The 18099-nt window shown below is 40.3% G+C and overlaps 1 protein-coding gene across 5 annotated transcripts in view; it reads right to left on the reverse strand.

Annotated features, from left to right (window-relative positions):
* Positions 1–18099, reverse strand: part of CHD1L (chromodomain helicase DNA binding protein 1 like) — a 73600-nt gene that overhangs the window by 42331 nt on the left and 13170 nt on the right. For 4 of the 5 annotated variants that reach the window (XR_007126502.1, XR_007126501.1, XM_047724591.1 and 1 more), the window contains exons 2-5: positions 8232–8344; positions 5307–5413; positions 4654–4768; positions 3829–3860 (exon numbers count right to left, since the gene is read on the reverse strand). Coding sequence is in view for 2 of the 5 variants with exons in the window: in XM_047724591.1 (XP_047580547.1) it covers positions 3829–3860; positions 4654–4768; positions 5307–5413; positions 8232–8344 (367 nt within the window). In the remaining 3 variants the exon portion in view is untranslated. Of the gene's footprint in view, positions 1–3828; positions 3861–4653; positions 4769–5306; positions 5414–8231; positions 8345–18099 lie in introns of those variants that run through there. The other variant, XM_047724593.1, reaches the window with a different exon arrangement.

Here is an 18099-nt window from a genome sequence, read left to right on the forward strand (position 1 = left end):
AATCGGGCTCTCTGCTCGGCAGGGAGCCTGCTTCCCCCTCTCTCTCTCTGTGCCTGCCTCTCTGCCTACTTGTGATCTCTGTCAGATAAATAAATAAAATCTTTAAAAAAAAAAAAAATGGAAAAGCAGTGAGTAAGATCAAATGTTACAGACATTCAGGAAGATATATCCGTTGGATATACTATGGAAGTCATCGGTGGCTGTTGCTAGAGCACACAAAAAATTTCAAAAAAAGGAAAAATATGTATGTATGAATATGTTCCAAGCTGATTTAAAATAACAAAAAGTTGAAAATAAGTAAGTCCAATTTTACATGACATATTATTCAGTATTTTAAATACTATGATCATCTTACAATAAAAAGGCCTATGATAACTAAAAAACATATGAATATTACGTATCTTCTCACAAATGAGAAACCATGTGAGAGACAGCAAAGTGGAAGTTACAAGGTCTTTAAATTTTTATTTTGTTTGCCAACATTGTGTAATCTCATTACATTTTTTTTTAAGATTATTTATTTGAAAGAGCACAAGGGGGAAGGAGAAAGTGGGAGAAGCAAACTCCCCACTGAACAGGGAGCCAGAGGTGGGGCTCAATCCTAGGACCCTGAGATCATGACCTGAGCTGAAGTCAGACACTTAACCAACTGAGCCACCTAGGTGCTTATTACATTTTTTTTTAAGATTTTATTTATTTATTTGACAGAGAGAGATCACAAGTAGATGGAGAGGCAGGCAGAGAGAGAGAGAGGGAAGCAGGCTCCCCGCTAAGCAGAGAGCCCGATGCGGGACTCGATCCCAGGACCCTGAGATCATGACCTGAGCCAAAGGCAGTGGCTTAACCCACTGAGCCACCCAGATGCCCCTACATTTTTCTTATATTTAACAAAATGTATATACAAGTAAGACAGAACAATGGAAAGATAGTGGGTAGGAAAATAAAAATCACTCAAAAATTGAGAAAGACCTATAGTAGATGTTGGCCTTACAAGAAAGAAGCCCTCTTCCTCTGAGAAAAATCCAGAAAACAGGTGCAGAAACAGAAACCTAGCACCATCTACCTATTGAGAGCGATGCAGCTGGAGGGAAAACTGGGGGTCCAAAGAGGGTAGGAACTGGGATCATTCCTACTGGGTAGCACTTAGAGGAGATGCATTTAAGCATTATGAGTAGTGTCCAACTGGTTGGAGAGTGGTCATGAGATAAGGTGGCAAAGTAGCCGTAAAATAGCACCTGGCCTGTTAAAATCATCATTCAAAACAATTTAGGTCCTATCTCCTTGTGAAGAACTGGGTATTAAAGTCTTACATAGAGCAGGCATGCAGTAAAAGCTTATTCAGTGAAGCAGCCTACAGGGAGATGGATGTGGGCTCAGTGGAAGAAAGGAGGGCAAATCACTCATCAAAGAACACCAAAGTACACTAAAGGATGCTCCCTGGAGGGGAAGAGGTGGAGTGAATTCCAGCAGTGAATGGAGAGTGGGATGAGGGAACTTCTAATCCTCTTGACCCGAAGATTTCGTAGGTCTATTATCAAAAAAAATTTTCGTATTTTTCACATTGGTATGTATACCATTTTAATTCTCCACTAAGCCTCTTTAGAGCAGATATTACACTTTCTGGCTCTTCTCAGTGTGTGATACAGTAATATACAAAATAACCTTGTCAAGTATATCAAAAGAATAAATCTGTGTCCCTGGGGTTCATACTGTTAGCCAATATTATGAATGGCCTCTTATTATTTAGGTTCTTAAATCCACATGGGATGAATTCAAGATGGATGATTTAATATAAAAAGATATTATTTCTGATGAATAATGTGAAACTCCAGGGCACTTAGATAATTTAAAAAACTGTCCCTGGGGTTTGTTTTGGTTTTTCTGGAATCAGTATCAGATGTTTGTTTATTTATTTATTTATTTATTTATTGAGAAGCTCTCTTAAAAAGTCTCCATAGCACTGAGTGCTTCATTTGGATATCTGCTTTGCCATTACTATCAATGTAGCCTTGGCTGGGTTACTTAACCTCCTACTTTCCTCATCTACAATACTGACAATAAATAATACCTGCCTACTAGGGTTTTCAAGAAGATTACTTAGGATAACTTAAATACCCAGAAACAAGTATATCCTAATCTTCTAGGCTTCTGAGACTTCCCACATCCTGCCTTTAAGTAGTCAGCTTTCAGGCTTTCATATCAGCTCATGAGGGATAGGAAACATAGATTTAATTCTTCATTTAATTCTTCACCCCTAAGTAGATATTATGGATATCTAAATATTGCTTCTCCCTCTACTGGAGTATACATCTTCTTAGGGAGCTCTGTAGTTTACTTTCCTGGCACTGCTCGTAACTCTCAAACAGTGATTTTCCAAAAAGAAAAGATCTTCAACAAGTATTAAGTTGGATATTAAAAATTTAAAAAAGACAGAGGGAAAGCATATTTTCTTTTCTTTTTTTTTTTTTTAAGATTTTATTCATTTATTTGTGATAGAGAGAGAAGCGAGAGTGAGCACAGGCAGACAGAGTGGCAGGCAGAGGCAGAGAGAGAAGCAGGCTCGCTGCCAAGCAAGGAGCCCGATGTGGGACTCGATCCCAGGACGCTGGGATCATGACCTGAGCCGAAGGCAGAGGCTTTAACCCACTGAGCCACCCAGGCGTCCCGGGAAAGCATATTTTCTTAAGAAGAATAAGATAAGGGGCGCCTGGGTGGCTCAGTGGGTTAAAGCCTCTGCCTTCGGCTCAGGTCATGATCCCAGAGTCCTGGGATCGAGCCCCACTTCGGGCTCTCTGCTCAGTGGGGAGCCTGCTTCCTCCTCTCTCTCTCTCTGCCTGCCTCTCTGTCTACTTGTGATCTCTTTCTGTCAAATAAATAAATAAAATCTTAAAAAAAAAAAAAGAAGAAGAAGAAGAAGATAACGTGCTCACTTAAATGAAACTTAAGTGAACCAAAATACAGGAATGGAGAGTCACGAAATCTATGACTAGGCAGTTAGTGTCTCCCAATAAGATGAAAATAGACATCCAACTCAGAAGAACCTGGATGAAAAATAACATGTAAATTACTGGTAAAGTGCTTTGAAAACAGAAGTTTCTGAGTATTAAAGATGCATATCCCCACTTAACCACATCATAACTATGTATTATATGGAGAATGAAATCCTGTCAACACATCTTTTCTTATGTACCTAAAGTCTGGCTAATGTTTAATTTACATTGTAACCGGTAGTCTGACCCTATATTGTAACATGTCACCCCTAATATCAGGTGGTATGAAGAATTAAATCTATGTTTCCTATCCTTCATGAGCTGATATGAAAGCCTGAAAGCTGACTACTTAAAAGTATATTTAAAACTCCCTTTCTAAAAAGTGAATTGTACAGTACTGACTGCTACTTTAGGATACTTCTAGGAAAAGGCGCAAATAATTCATCTCTATATTATTGTAGAATCTCCAAACAGCAGTCCTGAAAGGTATCTATGTTCATTTGCAATGAAAAGAATCTAGTGTTTATTAACCACCCACCATGTACATCTTGTTTAATCCTCACAACAGCCACCCAGAGCGAGATTTAATTATCCTCATTTCACAGATGAAGACCCTGAGGTTCACTAAGGTTAAGTAACCCAAGGATACACAGCTAATGAGAATGGGCTATAGTGCAGGACTCCCGCTGTGCCACCTGTCTTATTATAAGACTCACAGAAGACATACCAGGAAGATGTACCAGACATACGATGAAAGAGACAAAGTACTAAAATGTAAAGACAAGACATGACACTCATGATATATTCAACAGTTTCTGAAGCAGTGTGACATACTCACGATTTTAGAAATGATGAATCTTTCAAGCAAATCTGAAAAATTAAGAAAAAAGACACACTGTAACTAGTACTAACATAACTGATATTATAAACTAGTTTCTTATTAGCTAAATCCTACAGTTTAAGAGAGTTAAGTCTCATTCATTCACTAAGTAAAAAAAAGTTCTGAATCTAATTTTATGTAGCACTATCACAAAGAGAAAACAAAACACAGGCACAAGTAAGTGCAAGGTCTTGCTTACAGTCACCCAGTCTTCACTTAAAGAACAGGAGCTTAAGCCTCTGCCTTCGGCTCAGGTCATGATCTCAGGGTCCTGGGATCGAGCCCCCCATCGGGCTCTTTGCTCAGCAGGGAGCCTGCTTCCTCCTCTCTCTCTCTCTCTGTCTGCCTCTCTGCCTACTTGTGATCGCTGTCTGTCAAGTAAATAAATAAAATCTTTAAAGAAAAAAAAAAAAAGAATAGGAACTTAAAATGAAACTAGAACTTAGTGTCCTCCACTCCCATTTTGCAGTAACAGACAATGCCTCAACCCACAAAACCCTTTCTTCTACCTACCTGCCTCCTCCTCCTATTCACCAGCCAAGTGACACCTCCCTGGGGAACCTTCACCCTTGATGCACCAAGAAAGAGAGAGATAACCAACTAATTTGGAGTACAATAGTCCTTCACTTCCTTTGGTCATGGTCCCTAAGAATCTAATGGAAGTAAACTTTTCTTCCAGAAAAATGTATGCACTCAAAAAAAAGTTAAATTTAATTCCAGTGGCTTCTACAACTTCTACAGTCCCAAGTTAAGAGTTCTTGCTATAGAGAAATAAATGGATACCTCAAAGGTAGTTAGCAGCACATGAAAACGTGACTCTTGTTTTAGGTCTTGCTGTAGATGGGCTCTCTCCTCCTTGTCACCTGCATACATTATACAGGAAAGACCTGGAGCAAATCTGAATCCAAGAAAAGAGGTAGATGAACACCAACACAGAGCCTAAGGGAAGGGTGTATATATATGGAAAAGTACATTTCATAGAAGAATTAAGGACATGCAGACTTCATGATGTCCTACAATCAGAAAGAGTCCTGGGACTTTGGATTCTTATCTAGAGTAAAGGTAAAACTATTGGTAAGTTCCTGTGTGAAAAGGCAGAAGGGGTGGATGAGTATCTACAAGGGCACTATACTAATTCTAAAGAGAAAGCTAGTTTTTCCATGTTGGTTACTTCCCATGTCACTGTGAAAAAGATGGTTTCCCCTTTATTTCAGCAAAATTTACTGAGTACTGATCCTCAAATTGCCAAACAATAACATCCATAGCACCTTCCCCCCATCAGATTCTTCCTCTACCTATATTGCCTCAGGTCAGAGTTTTCTGGAGGAAATAAAATCACTGATTGGGACAGTATGTTGTTTTATCATCTTTCACATATCACCCAGAAAAAAAATCTTAATGTAAAAAGCAAAATTGCAGCTACATCTGCTCTGTACCTCTCCATCTCTTCTCTCCAGTTGCTCAAAACAGACAAGGGGCAAAGAATCAGAAATGGTCCTTCATCATTTAATCTTCCTGCCAAGTAAATGAAGAGAGCAATAGTCTGGAACACACAAAAAGAAGGCAGTTTTTATCACATTTCCACACGAGAAACAATCACAAAGTTCCCATGACCTTGGAGGGAACACAAACTCGTACAGAAGACTTAGTGTACAAAAAATATATATATACAATTCTCCACACACTAGGAGTTATCCATTCCTAAAGTGAAATCATGTAAGCCTAAACATAATTGCCAAGGAAATCTATGGTACTTAGTTACATCAATAGTTAACAAGCAGTGGTGCTCAGTATTTATGTAATTAAGCCCTGTGATACAAAGGGGAAAAAAATCAGAAAGATAACAGAAATAAATGAAAACAATGCAAATAATGCACAAGATCAAGAAAACTCTGAAAACATAAGGTAAGAACATCCAAGATGTGACTAAAGATGACCTACCATGTGGTGGTCTCCGCTGCTTGCCACACTCTCCTGAAGGAGGATGTTTTCCTTCCTAATTTCCTCCCTCATTTCCCTAGGTTTTTTTTCCTTCTGCCTGCATTTATAGAGCACCTTCTATTTGCTAAGCACTATTCTCAGTTCAAGTATATCATTGAACAAAAAAGACAAAACTCCCAGCTCTCCTGGAGCATACATTATAGTGAAGAAAACAAACAATAAATAACACCTTGTAACCTTAAGTAGGCACATAAAACAAAAATTTTTGTAAAGCCCAACAAGCGTATTTTAGGACATGGCTGTATGTACTTTTGACTAGAAGTTTCTCTAAAAGGTTGCTGTGATATACAGAGAAAAGAGCACTCTTTTATAAAACAAAATGTTTGAGGAGCACCCATCCCCAAATGCTGAACCATGCTAACAAAATCTATCCTAAAGATACAATCCAAGATCCTGAACAAGTTGCATGCCCACGGGATGTTTACACTGAGGTTAATACAGCACAAAAAGAGGGGACAACGGGCCATCTCTCATCTGCAGGATATTTAAATTATGATGAATTCTCTTGAGGGAATCCTATATAGCCAGCAGAAGATGACTGTGAAGGATATAAAAAAATGGATAATTACAACTACAAAGTTAGATTAGTAAGATACAAACTATATGTGTACTATAATGTACTATAATGTCAACCATTTAAAATACACAGCTATTTCACGCTTTATGATTAGAGTGTTGTGGCTAGAAGGTGGCAGTTACTTCTTAACTGAGATTACTTAATTTTATAATGGAAATCATTTCTTTTTTCTAAATAATTTCCTTTTTAACTACTCACCATGTCCCAGCCCAGACCGTACCAGAGCAATTGCCCAGTAAGTACCTACTGGAATAAGACCATTCTGTTTAGCTTTTGCTGAGGATACTATTTGAGAGAACATTTATCTTTGGTTACCATAAACCACATATATCTACAAAATTAATTTGGATTCACTAGTGAATCCTACCAAACATTTACAGAAGAAACAATGTCAATTTTACACAAATTCTTTTAGAAAACCAAAGGGGACAAAAACTTCTCAATTCATGCTGAGTCCATCTTTACCAGAAAACTAAAACCAAGGGCATTATAAGTAAACTACAGACAAGTATCTTTCATGAACACAGATGCAAAAATTCTAAACAAAATCTTAGTAACATGAATTTGGAGGTATAGTAGTTCCAAATTACTTAAAGTAGAGCTACATGAACACTCTGGAGAAAGGCAAAGGACAAGTGGAATTTGCTGGCTCTGAATGAAATCAGCAGGATTCCAATGTGCAGAGCAAAGGAGACTACACGGAGGGCTCTGTACATGATCTCAGTGTCTCTTAGCCTGGCTCTCCCAGAGACATCCAGAAAACTTACATTTGTTCTAGTTCCATAGTTCTCAGTTCAGGAATGTACTAGAACCCAATTTATCTGCCTGAGAAACCTGAAGATGACAAATGAGGTCCTTGAGGATACCATACTCAGAGGTCATTTTGTATTCTGAATAACCCCAGGATCAATGAGGAACACCTGGCTTAAAGTAGTCTCCAACATGTGGTCAGATAGAACCTGTAGCACTATGTGCAGAACTGCTCCAACTGGATGTTTATGTATGAGGTCAGACTTGCAGGGGGCAGTCAAGCTTCCAAAGGGATCAATGACCTTCACTCATTCTGTGTGTTTACTGGTAAAAAAACCTTTTTGGTATGGGGTAACTTATATGTCCATGGTTTCTGATCAAGTGGGCTCTGCTGTATATTTTGACTACAGTCACTTTCTTTAGTATCCTATAGATGAGTAAACCTTGTGTGACTAACCCAGGGGGTGTCTGTGTCTAGACTTTGAATCGAGCCAAGCCCACCACTGACATCTGACAATACAGGGCTGTACTGGTGATCCTCCTACCAGAATAATCAATCTCAATGCCCAAGGAGACCACACCTGATTCTCCAGGTCTCTGGACTGGGTGCTCCCACTAGATGTCCAAGGCATTTTGGAAGACAGGATTCTTCCTCTGCACTTCTCTAGCAAGACACATAAATGAGAAGTAGCCCTACCACCTGCTGAGGAAGAGAGGTAAATAGATCCAGTTAACTAAGTAGAAGTACTGCTAAAGAGGGCAGCGTCCATTTGATCTGGAGGGTGGGGGGCACATGACACAGATATATTAACATAGAGAAAAATCCTGACCATTAATTACAATCCCATGTCAAATGACCCAGTTCAAAACCATCCCCGTAACTAGGAAAGTCAGTTCCAAGGTCATAATCTCTTAACAAAGGTTCAGGCATTTCACCTCTTAGTATAAAAAGTAGCTAACACCTGAAGATAGTGATGAGTTGTGAGAAAGTATTTCAGCAGAGGTGAACAGTGGTCACTCCACAGTAACCTACCTGGCAGGTCTTACCCAGGCCCATCTCATCTCCCAGGATGCAGCCATTCTGACCATGGAAGCACTGGGCAAGCCAGTTGACTCCCTCCAGCTGATAAGAGCGTAGATGAATCCCTAGAAATAAAAAATAAAGCAAGTCTGGGGGCGCCTGGGTGGCTCAGTGGGTTAAGCCGCTGCCTTCGGCTCAGGTCATGATCCCAGGTCCTGGGTTCAAGCCCCACATCGGGCTTTCTGCTCAGCAGGGAGCCTGCTTCCTCCTCTCTCTCTTCCTGCCTCTCTGCCTACTTGTGATTTCTGTCAAATAAATAAATAAAATCTTTAAAAAAAAAAAATAAAATAAAGCAAGTCTGAAAAGCAGCCATTTCAGCACACATAAGCTATCTTCTAAGGCTTTTCACTATAAGAACACCACAGCTATATCCCTTGATAGGAAGTTATAGAAATGTAAATATGTACCAACTTCCAAATAACTTCTTTTTTTCTTCCCAAATGACTTTTTGAGCAGACTCAGTCACCATTATATTTGAAGCCCTAAAACTGCCTGTCCATGTCACAGGATCCACTTGACAGATGAGAAAGTCAACCTGAGGATTTGGCCTCTATACTGCCTGGCTCCCATGTCAGTGTCCATTCTAGGAATGAGGTATTACTAATGCAAATAACCACAGTGCAACTGTTTGACTGCAATCATATAAGTCTGCCATCCATGGTAGACATCAAGATAGGATTAGATTAAATTATGTTTCAATAGAGGAGCAGTACTATTAAGAACTGAAATAATGTTGGGGCACCTGGGTGGCTCAGTGGGTTAAGCCTCTGCCTTCAGCTCATGATCTCAGGGTCCTGGGATCAAGCCCCGCATCAGGCTCTCTGCTCAGCAGGGACCCTGCTTCTCCCTCTCTCTCTTCCTGCCTCTCTGCCTACTTGTGATCTCTCTCTGTCAAATAAATAAATAAAATCTTAAAAAAAAAAAAGAACTGAAATAATGTTACATAGAGAAGTATAACAACAGCAGAAAACATCTGAAATTCACATGGAGCTTCTGCTGTCTCTTTTCTCTCTCCCTTGGGGGAAAAAAATCCAATTTCAGAGAATAACCATATCTGGGGGAAAGGGAAGACCCAAGCTTACTTTAACAAAAATATAACTTTCTGGTTTGAACATATGACCTTTAAAAAGAAACTAGATGGTATATAATAATTGTAGAACATTAAAAAAATGAACATTTTTATTAAGCACTTCCTAAATACCAGGAAGAGCAGCAAACACTTTACATAAATTGTTTCATTTGATACTTATCACAATCTCATGTACTAGGTATGATCCCCATTCACAGGTTAGAAAATTCAGGTAACTGAGGCTCTAGTTCAAGATGGCAGTGTAGGGGTGGTGCTGAGGGGATGGGCAAAATGGGTGAAGTAAAGTGGGAGATACAAGCTTCCAGTTATGGACAGCATAGGAATATGGTCCATGATATTTTAATAGTGTTAAGTGGTGCCAGATGGTAGCTACATTTGCAATGACCATAACATATAGAGAAGCTGAATCCATCAGAAACTAATGTAACATTGTGTGTACAACTATATTCAAATAAATTGAAAGTAAACAAATAAATTAAAATAAATAAAGTTTTAAAAAATATGGCAATGTAGGAAGATCCCAAACACACTTCCTCCCACAGATAAACCAATCTACACCTATCTATGGAACACTTTCCTCTGGAAAAAACTTAAAAAACTGGGTTGGGGGATAGAGGGAGAAAAAAAACTTTAAAAACTGGCAGAGCAACCTCCTCACCTTAGGCAAAAGAGAGGGAAACAACACTGCAGAGGACAGGAAAGGTGGAGACACAATCTTGCCATAATCCCCACCCCCAATGATATGACCTACAATCACAAAAGGGTGAAGGGTTAGTACCCCACACTGGGCACCTAACCCCACACTGGGCACCAGCACCTGAGAGTGGAGTGCCTGGGTGTCTCAATCAGCTAAGTGGTCAACTCTTGATTTCAACTTGGACTACGATGTAGAGTCATGAGATCCAGCCCTACATTGAGCTCCCTGTTCAGCGGGAAGTCTGCTTCTCTCCTCCCACTGCCCACCCCCCAACATCCACTCACGAGCTTGCACTCTCTCTCAAATAGATAAATAAATCTTAAAAAAAAAAAAAGAAAAAGACCAGCACCTGAGAGGAGCTCCCCAAACATCTGGCTTTGAAGACCAACAGGAAATGGCATCCACAAGACCTACAAGGCTGTGGTAAACTGAGGAACAACTCTAAAAGGACCTGCACAAAGACTTACCCACCCCACGGCCCAGCTCAAAAGCAGCCCTCTGAAAAGTGCTCAGACTTTATGTAAAAAAGACTTACTTCCTAATTGTAGTGCATCATTTGAGGGGCAGGGGTCTGCTGGGGTACTCCAAGGATGGAGGCTTGTAGGTACCATCTTCTTGCTCACTCTCTCTGCCTTGCTAAAGCAGGCAGGTACCATCCTCCCCGCTTTTTTTTTCCTTTTCTCCTCTTTTTTTTCTTTCTTCAATGGTGCCATGTTTACATTATCCCTCTGCATACTCCAGAACACCAGTATCTCCCAGAGGGGAGCTTATACACACATTTGGTGCCCCAGTTTTTACCTTTGGTGACCTGGTTTCTACAACTGCTACCTAGAGGATGCTCCCTGAGTAACTGGCTCTGGAGGCTAGAAGGGCTTTGTTGCTGGGTCCCACCAGACCGTATCAAGTGGAGATTCTGTTCTTGGAAGACTACCACCCCCGCAAGGCACTAAACAGATAACAGATAAAAACACACCCCCACTTTCTTTGTGAAAGAAGTGGGAATGTGTTTCTGTGAAAGACCTATTTGTCTCTCAGCTTTGGCCTGAGTGATGGGCTTCTGGTATGGCACACTTATAGGGGCCTACAGGTTGCTCTCAGGGAATAGAAGGTGGTAGTTTCCCTCAGCCTCACTCCAATTCACCAGAATCTTCCGGAAAGATTATATCCTTTTCTGGTGAGCCCTGATTTTGCAGCTGCTGCTCAGACACACCTCTATGTGTCTACCTGGCTGAGTGGCTAGCCTGACTTAAAGTCACGGATTTACAGGACTCTAACCAATGAAGAAAGAATTCTTAAACAGCCACCACCCCAGGGGACAGCAAGAGGCAACAGGCCCAAGCGCTCAATGTTTTAGGAAAAAGGCATATTAGCTTATCATTTCTGTAGGGGTAGCTTCTAAACAGACACACATCTAAGGCTGACTGTAAACTTTTCCTGAGACTTTGGAAGGCAACACTATCTTCACACTCTCCCTCTGCCACACTCCACAGTGCCAGCATCTCTGCAGGGGAGCTCTTACACATGTCTGGTGTCCAGTTTTTAAGTCTGGGCCCTGATTTTTATGACTGCCACTCAAGGGATTTCCTGTGATTGCCTGGCTCTGGTGGCTAGGGGGGCTTGCGTTCCTGGGCCATTAGGACTATAACAATGACATGCTGCCACCCCCAAAGCACTAACAGACAGCAAGCTGAAACAAATTCCTACTTGCTAACCCTAGAACTTCAGCCTTGGGGCAGACTTCACCTTTGGCAGGATCTAGAGGCTACAAAAGTACTCTTGGGGAACATAGGCTGGAGGGTGCCATCTTTGCACTCTCACTCTGCCTACTTGCTACAGCCCACCAGAATCCCCCAGAAAAGTGCTTATATACTTGTCTGTAGCCCCAATTTTGTCACTGCTGCCCCAAGGACACCTTACAATTACCTGCCTCTGAGGGCAGTGGGGCTTCTGCTTGCAGTCCAACAGGACTGCATATATTTGCATTCTTTTTTAAAAGATTTTATTTATTTGAAAAAAAGAGCACATGCGCCCACATGCACACACAAGTGGGGGGCGGAGCAGAGGGACAACCAGACTTCCCGCTGAGCGCAAAGCCTGTCGTGGCGCAGAGCCTGTCGTGGTGCTCGATCCCAGGACTCTGAGATCATGACCTGAGCTGAAGTCAGATGCTTAAATGAATGAGCCACTCAGGTACCCCAGGACTGTATATATTGGTATCCTTTAAAAGCTTCTGAGGGTCTGGCTTCTAATCAGTCTGAATGGAACTGCTGATTGAAATCCTCTCCTTTGTGAAACTGACTGGTCTTGACACATCCTAAACTACTGGGAGCTATTAAAAGTAAAATAGGCTGGGGTGCCTGGGTGGCTCAGTCAGTTACCATCTGCCTTTGGCTCAGGTTATGATCCCAGGGTCAAGCCTTATATTGGGCTCTCTCCTCAGCAGGAAACCTGCTTTTCTCTCTCCCTCTGCCTGCCTCTCTGCCTACTTTGCTGGCTCGCTCTCTCTGTCAAATAAATAAACAAAATCTTAAAAAATAAATAAATAAAAATAAAATAAAATAGGCTCTCTGGAAAATCACAAAGATCTGAAGGACAACCAATAGCTTAACAGGATTAAATGGAAGTTTTATCACCTACTTTATGTCCTACACAAAAACCATTCCTTCAAGACTGGGAGAAGTGTCTGTTTCATCTTATGCATAGAGTCCGACAGGAGAAATAAGTACAACGAGAGAACAAATGTATATGTTCTAAGCAAAAGAACAGATAAACCCTTAGGAAAAAACTTCAAAGAAACAGAGTTAAATGATTTACCTGATGAAGAGTGCAAAGTAACAGTCATAAAGACGTTCATCTAATTTGGGAGAAGAATGAATGAACTACATGAAAACTTCAAAAAGAGACTGAAGATACGAGTTCCACACAGAATTCAAAGAACCAAAGAATACAGTAACAGAACTGAAAAACAAACAAGAAACAAAACAAAACCAAAAAACCAACAACAGAAAAGTTCAACAGCAGACTAGATGAAACAGAAGAAAAGATCTGTGAACCTGATGACAGAGGAGAACTCACCTAAACAGAGCAGCACAAAAAACAGACTTTTTTAAAAATGAAGATAGCTTAAAGGGACCTCTGAGACAACATCAAGCACGCTAACATTCACATTATAGGAGTCCCAAAAGGAGAAGTTAGAGAAAGGGGGGGGAAACTTATTTGAAGAAATAATGGCGGTTTTTCAAGGAAGATGGCAGAGAAGTAGGGGACCCTAGTTTCGTCTGGTCCATGGAATTTGACTAGATAGCTATCAAATCATTCTGACAAACTGCAAACTCAATCAGAAATCTAAGAAAAGAATTGCTGCAATTCTACAAATAGAAAAGCCACCACTTTTTGTAAGGTAGAAGATATGAAGAAGTAAATATAAAAGGACTTATATCAGAAAATAACCCCCCCGGGGGGAAGCCTCCATAAGCTACTACCAGAAAGTGATACAGTAGCAGAGCACAAAATTGGAACTTCAGAAGTCTGCTCCAGTGGGGGATGTGCCTACAGGAAAGTCGCTCATGCCCTAGGTGGGACAGCATAGTCTCAGGATCCCAGGGGTCACAGAAAGAAGAGGGGTTCCTGAGAGCACAGAGTTCCCAAGCATCAGAGCAGGTAAGCTGTCCACAAACAGGGAGACCAAGACTGGGCTTTCCGCTCAGTGTCGCCATAAACCTCAAACCGTAAAACGACTGGGTGACTGCTCTCTGAGCAGAGGCCCAGCAAGAGGCAGAATGACAGCAAGACCCTTCACCCTCTCCCTTCCCAGAAGCAGGAAGGGTGAGCACTGCAGGAGTCTATAAAGGTTGCAGACTCAAAACAGGGTTGCGTGCCTGAGATAAAAATGTTTGGTCATAGCCAGGTGAACACAGAGTGCAGACAGAAACCAGGGAGACAAGAGTGACTAACTGCTTTTCTGTGAGAGTTTTTTTCTTTACAAGTCTGGGATCTAGTTTCTTCTAACAAACCAAAATACACCAAGGATCTGGTATATTGCTCTGTTCTATTCATCTGTTTATGTTCTCTCTCTTTTTACTTGTTTTTTTCTTTTTTTGGTTTCTGATGGTTTCTGATTTGTTAATGTATATTTTCGGGAGTCACTATTATTTTTGCATCTCGTTCTCATTAATTTATACTTTTCTGGACAGAATGACAAGACAGAAGAACTCACCTAAAAAAAGCACAACAAGAGAAAGTACCCACTGCCAGGGACTTAATCAATATGAATATATTAAGATGTCAGAACTAAAAGATACTACCTGAGCTTGAAAAAAGCAAAGAAAACACTACAGAAATCCTTCCTGGAGAAATAAAAGAACTAAAACATAATTAGGGCAAAACCAAAAAGGCTATTACTGAGATGCAATAAAAAACAGAGGCCCTAACTGCTAAGATAAATGAGGCAGAAAAGATAATCAGTGATACAGAAGACAAAATAGAGAAAAGGGGTGTCGTGGCTCACTTGGTTAATGTCTGCCTTCAGCCCAGGTCATGATCCCAGGGTCCCAGGATCAAACACTGCGTCAGGCTCCCTGCTCAGCAGGGAGTATGCCCTCTCCCTCTCCCACTGCCTGCCACACCCCCGCTTGTGCGCACATGTGCGCGCACTCTCTCTCTCTCTCTAATAAATAAATAAAACCACTAATTAAAAAAAAGAAAATGATGCAGAATAAAGAAACTGAGAAAAAGATAAACAACTACTGGACCACGAAGGGAGAATCTGAGAGATAAGTGATACTACAGAGCAAAATATTATTAGAATAATTGAGGTCCCAGAAGAAGAGGAAGAGGGGGCAGAAGGTATATTGGAACAAATTATAGCTGAGAACTTCTCCAATCTGGGGAAGGAAACAGGCATTCAAGTTCAGAAGGCACAGAGAACCACTCCCCCAAAACCAATTTTAAAGAAGGGCAGCATACCTTGACATAAAATAGTGAAGCTTGCAAATTTCAGAGACAGAGGAAATCCTAAAAGCAGCTCCAGACTAGAGGACCTTAATCTGTAAGGATAGAAACATAAAGCTGGCACCACACCTATCCATAGACACCTGGCAGGCCAGAAAGTACTACCATGATATAGTTAGAGTGCTATATGAGGAAAAATATGCAACCAAGAATACTTTATCCAGCAAGGATGTCATTCAGAAAAGAAGAGCTAAAGAGTTTCCAGACAAACAGAAACTAAAAGAATTTGTGATCACTAAACCAGCCCTGCAAGAAATATTAAGGGGATCCTGTAAGTGAAGAGACAGCTCAAAAGTAACATCGACCAAAAAGGAACAGAGACAATATGCAGAACCAGTGACATTGCAGATAATACAATGGCACGAAATTCATACCTTTTCAGTAATTACTCTGAATGTAAATGTGATAAATGCTCTAATCAAAAGACAGAGGGTATAAGATTGGATAAAAAAGCAAGACCCATCAATATGCTATTTACAAGAGACTCATTTTAGACCCAAACACACTTCCAGATTGAAAGTGAGGGGGTGAACCATTTATCATCAAAAGAAAGCTGAGGTAGCAATCTTTATATCAGACAAATTAGATTTTAAACCAAACACTGTAATAAGAGATGAAGAAGGACACTATATAATAGGTAAAGGGTCTATCCAACAAAGAAATTTAACAAGTGTAAATATTTATGCCCCTAACATAGGAACAGCCAATTATTTAAAACAATTAATAACAAAACTAAAAAGACACATTTATATTAATACAGTAATAGTAGGGAACTTTAACACCCCACTCAGAGCAATGGACACATTACCTAAGCAGAAGATCAACAAGGAAACAAGGGCTTTCAATGACACTGGAACACATGGACAACACAGGTATATACAGAGCATTCCATCCTACAGCAAACAAAATACACATTCTTCTTAAGTGTACATGGAACATTCTCTAGAATAGGTCACACGCTGGTTCAAAATCAGAGCTCAACTAGTACCAAAAGACTGAGATCATTCTCTGACACACTGGAACAGATGGACAACACAAGTATATACAGAGCATTCCATCCTACAGCAAACAAAATACACATTCTTCTTAAGTGTACATGGAACATTCTCTAGAATAGGTCACACGCTGGTTCAAAATCAGAGCTCAACTCGTACCAAAAGACTGAGATCATTCCCTGAATATTTTCAGATCACAGTGCTTTAAAACTTGGACTTAATCACAGGAGGAAATTTGGAAGGAACACAAATACATGGAGGCTAAAGAGCATCCCACTAAAGAATGAATGGGTCAATCAGGAAATTAAAGAAGAATTTTAAAAATTCCTCGAAACAAATGAAAATGAAAACACAACTGTTCAAAACCTTTGGGATGCACCAAAGGCAGTCCTAAGAGGAAAGCTTATAGCAATACAAAGCTATCTCAAGAAACAAGAAAGGTCTCAAATACACAACTGAACCTAAAGGAGCTGTAGAAAAAACACCAAACAAAGCCCAGAACCACCAGAAGAGAAATAATAAAGATTAGAGGAGAAATCAATGAAATAGAAACTAGAAGAACAGTAGAACAGATCAATGAAACTAGGAGCTGGCTCTGTGAAAGAATTAAAAGATTGAGAAACTCTTGGCCAGACTTATCAAGAGAAAAGAAAAAGAAAAAGAAAAAGGCACCCTCTACCAAACATTTAAAGAAGAATTCATACCTATTCTTCTGAAGCTGTTTCAAAAAGCAGAAATGGGGGTGCCTGGGTGGCTCAGTGGGTTAAGCCTCTGCCTTCGGCTCGGGTCATGGTCTCAGGGTCCTGGGATCGAGTCCTGCATCGGGCTCTCTGCTCAGCAGAAAGCCTGCTTCCCCTCTCTCTCTGCCTGCTGCTCTGCCTACTTGTGATCTCTCTCTTCCTCTCTCTCTCTGTCAAATAAATAAAATCTTAAAAAAAAAAAAAAAGAAATGGAAAGAAAACTTCTAAACTCATTCTCTGAGGCCAGCATTATGTTGATCCCTGTACCAAAGAGCCCACCAAAAAAGCAGAATTACAGACTAATATCCATGAAGAACATGGATGCAAAAAATCTCACCAAGATACTAGCCAATAGGATCCAACAGTACATTAAAAGGATTATTCACCACAACCAAGTGGGATTTATTCCTGGGATGCAAGGGTGGTTCAACATCCACAAATCAATGTGATGCACTACATTAAAAGAACCACTGGATCCTCTCAGTAGATGTAGAAAAGCCATCTGACAAAGCACAGCATCCTTTCTTGATTAAAACTCTTCTCAGTGTAGGGATAGAAGGAATATACCTCAATATCATGAAAGGCACATAAGAAAGCCCACAGCGAATATCATTCTCAGTGAGGAAAAACTGAGAGCTTTTCCCTCAAGGTCAGGAACAAAGCAGGGATGTCCACTCTCACCACTGTTGTTCGAGTACTAGAAATCCTATCCAGCAATCAGGCAATAAAAAGAAATAGAAGGCATCCAAATTGGCAAAGAAGTAGTTGAACTATCACTCTCTGGAGATGACATAATATGCTATGTGGAAAACCCAAAAGACTCTACCCCAAAATCGCTAGGACTCATACAGGAATTCAGCAAAGTGGCAGGAAGGAAAAATCAATGCACAGAAATCAAGAGCATTTCTATACACTAACAACGAGACAGAAGAAAGAGAAATTAAGGAGTTGATCCCACTTACAATTACATCCCAAACTATAAGATACCGAGAAATAAACCTAACCAAAGAAATAAAGGACTTATACTCTGAAAACTATAATACATTGAAAGAAATTGAGGAAGACACAAAGAAATGGAAAAATATTTCATGCTCATGGATTGGAAGAAGAAATATTGTTAAAATGTCTGTGCTACCTAGAGCAATCTATATATTCAACGCAATCCCTATCAAAATACCATCAACATTTTTCAGAGCTGGAACATAAATCCTAAAATTTGTATGGAACCAGAAAAAGCCCTAAAAGAAAACCAAAGCTGGTGGCATCACAAAGCCAGACTTCAAGCTCT

Source organism: Lutra lutra, chromosome 4 (genome assembly GCF_902655055.1).
Source record: "Lutra lutra chromosome 4, mLutLut1.2, whole genome shotgun sequence".
Classification (NCBI taxonomy): domain Eukaryota; kingdom Metazoa; phylum Chordata; class Mammalia; order Carnivora; family Mustelidae; genus Lutra; species Lutra lutra.